Source organism: Trichinella spiralis, assembly GCF_000181795.1.
Source record: "Trichinella spiralis strain ISS 195 chromosome Unknown Scfld1, whole genome shotgun sequence".
Lineage (NCBI taxonomy): Eukaryota > Metazoa > Nematoda > Enoplea > Trichinellida > Trichinellidae > Trichinella > Trichinella spiralis.
In genome coordinates, this window is record NW_003526940.1 from 1,497,537 (window position 1) to 1,500,520 (window position 2,984).

A 2,984-nucleotide genomic window follows, 5' to 3' on the forward strand; every position below is an offset into this window, starting at 1 on the left:
TTGCACTGTCAATCAATGCTCTGGTAGTGTTGCATTGTGATCTATCCAGACGAGCAATCTCTATCAGCGGGATGTGTGGTGTAATATTGAATCCGACGGGTTATTATTATTCAATATAAGAATAAGAAAAATAATACAACTTATATATTCATTTAGATGCATTTGTATCTGACCAGTCCAAATGCCTTGTCTTGAATTGAGAGATTGTCGGATTGGAGCATATACAATGTTCCTACATTAATGTCAGACGAGGATTGTTTGTCGCATGTGATCAGAGTATAAGGCCTAGTAAATGTTCAGTATCCAAGTCAGCTTCATGGGGTGGAAATCAATTTTTTCAAGAGAAATTGTCCTTGGAGAAAAGGACCAACATCAAAACGGTCATGGTATGCAAGAAAGTTGTTCAATTTCAATTATACCAATCGCTTGCTTAGGGCAAATAAATATACGGCGGGTGCATCCCGGTGTGGGTGCGGATCATCTTTCTCTGAGGGGCATGTTTATCGACGAAGCCGAATGCATGCTGATATTTTTTCCAAAAATGGCACCCTGCCAAAAGATGACCATATCCGTTGGAAGGGCGCATGGGAATTTTGAAATTAAAATTGTCGACCAACAAGGCAACCGCTGTCGTCCCGGTGAAACGGGCGAACTGTGCGTTCACACTTTGGCTGGCAGTAAATTTTTGGGCTACGTCGTTGGTGGTGAAGAGAACAGTTGTTCGAAAGAAGAAAATTGGATTCACACGGAGTATTTAGTGGATTTTTAAAAATTATTTCAGTTATTATAATTTTTCGTTTGTTTATTATTGTAGAGATTTAGCTACTGTTGACAAAGATGGATACGTTTCACTTTGGGGAAAAACGAGCGATGTGATCAACAGAAAAGGGACCCTTCTTTATCCCCACATGTACGAACGTCACATCGGTACTTTGCAGTGGATTCAGTCTGTTCAGGTGATTACAGAAATAAATATTTCTTGAATATACAGAAAAAGAAAACACAATAATATTGTTATTGCATGTATTCTTTGAAAAATAATCATAAATTTTGAAGGCAATCGAATTACCGGATGCAGAAAATGGAGAAAACTTTTGCATTTGCATTCTACTCAAACCCAAAGTGGAAGTGAACAAAGATATGGTTATCAATAAAATAAGATCAAATTGCTCTGAAGCGAAGGTTTTTATATTTAAACAAAAAATAAAATTGAAACTCAGCAGCAAGAAAATATTAATTTCATTTTTTCCTCTTCAGTTACCTCCAATTGATCATATTCTAATTATGGACGAATTTCCACGAACAATAGCGAAAAGGGTAAAAAGTTTGTGATGATTTATTTGTTTTTAATTTGCACATCATACCAACCATCATGCATGTATTGTTGTTATATTCTTTTAGATAGACAAGACAGAATTGAAAAGAATCGCAAAATCGATGATTTAATCGTCGACACACAAGACAAATACGGCAGTAGTATACAAATCAAACAAACTGTAGAATGTAGCTAGCTGGTGGTAGTGTTTTTATTGTGCATGTGGAAAATTTCAACAGTATCCAATTGTTGCTCAGTGCTTTTGTTGAAATGTAGTCGAAAATTTGCAAGAAGAAGAAGCAAAATAATATATTTAGCTTTTGAAATGCGATGCTTTTCTTCATATTTCACTTTAGTGTGTGTATTCATCAAATTTATGTAAAAGAAAAAAGCATTCGCTATGTATGTATTTATTTATTTCTATTCCATTTTTTCTGTAATTAATATTCAAAACAAAAATTAATCAATTATCCAATTAAAGGTCCATTTTTATTATTGTTATTAGTGGATTCAATTGAATCGTGAAAAATAAAAAGTTCTATTTCTTGTTTGCATTCGTGTGGTGGGATATCCAACTGGCACAACCTGCACACAAATTTATCAGACAAGCTGGCATATGCTATTTGGATCGACAAAACGTTAATGTGGACAGATGACTGATTGTCCTGTCGGTAAGCGAACGAGATTAATTGCTTACTGTTTTCAGAATGACCATACCCGAGGGATCTGTTGTACAGTATGTTGTTGAGCGTTATTTTTATGAAGCTCAATCTGAGTAAAAACATATTAGTAGCATAGTTGGATCTCAAATAAATGTACAGATAATAAAATGTACTAGAAGAAAATGTAGATGATTATTCTTTGTAATTTATTTAATTATTTATAAATCAGTACAGTGGTACAGTGGAGGAGAGAGTAGAGTTTAAAAAGTTTACTGAATATTTTTATTGCTAATATTGACGATCGTCTGATTAAATCCGCCGTGATCACTGACCGACCGACCATCTGTCCGCAGTAAAAGACAAAACAAAGCACATTATTGAAAGGCATTTCACAACAGTATTTCACTTAGCACAAGAAAGCATATAAATAATGGTAAAATTATTGAAAAAAAAGATTTAATTTCATAATATATTATTATTCATTTCGTTGAGCAACACGTAAGGAAAAAGAAAATAAGCAACCACCGTACATGTATGTATGCATTCATTGAATAAATAAAAAGTACTGTTGGAAGAAAACTTTTGCTGGCTTTCTTTTTGTAAAATAACAGATAGTATAAAGAAAAAATAGACTGATAAAAACAAAAAAAAAATATATATATATATGTGCGTATACGTACATAAGATGAGTGTCGTGAAGGATATTCGAAAGCATAGTCAGAGAACATGGTGATGACTAAGCATAGCGTTGATGCGAGTCGGTGAACTGAGACGACGGGATTTTTTTCCTCAACGGTCGAATGCGATGATCGCCAGCAGCCGAATCTTGTTCCTTGTCACTGTACTGAGATGTTCATTGTTGTAAACACTGACCAGCGCTTTCAATTTGAACGAATCACCGTTCTCTTCTTCAGGCAAAGCGGTCGCTTTGTTCACACGTTGCTCAGACCACGTTGTACACGCCATTTTCCTTTCCAACTGATCGAGCCGACTTATGAACTGCTGCG

At 35.0% G+C, this 2,984-nt stretch overlaps 1 protein-coding gene across 1 annotated transcript; it reads left to right on the forward strand.

Annotated features, from left to right (window-relative positions):
* The first annotated feature begins 541 nt into the window (after window positions 1-541).
* On the forward strand, window positions 542-1,511 carry Tsp_07472 (AMP-dependent synthetase and ligase). The gene is made up of 5 exons (XM_003381743.1): window positions 542-750; window positions 815-956; window positions 1,057-1,182; window positions 1,258-1,324; window positions 1,402-1,511. The coding sequence occupies exons 1-5, from the start codon at window positions 542-544 to the stop codon at window positions 1,509-1,511; spliced, it is 654 nt and encodes a 217-aa protein (XP_003381791.1).
* Window positions 1,512-2,984: the final 1,473 nt, after the last annotated feature.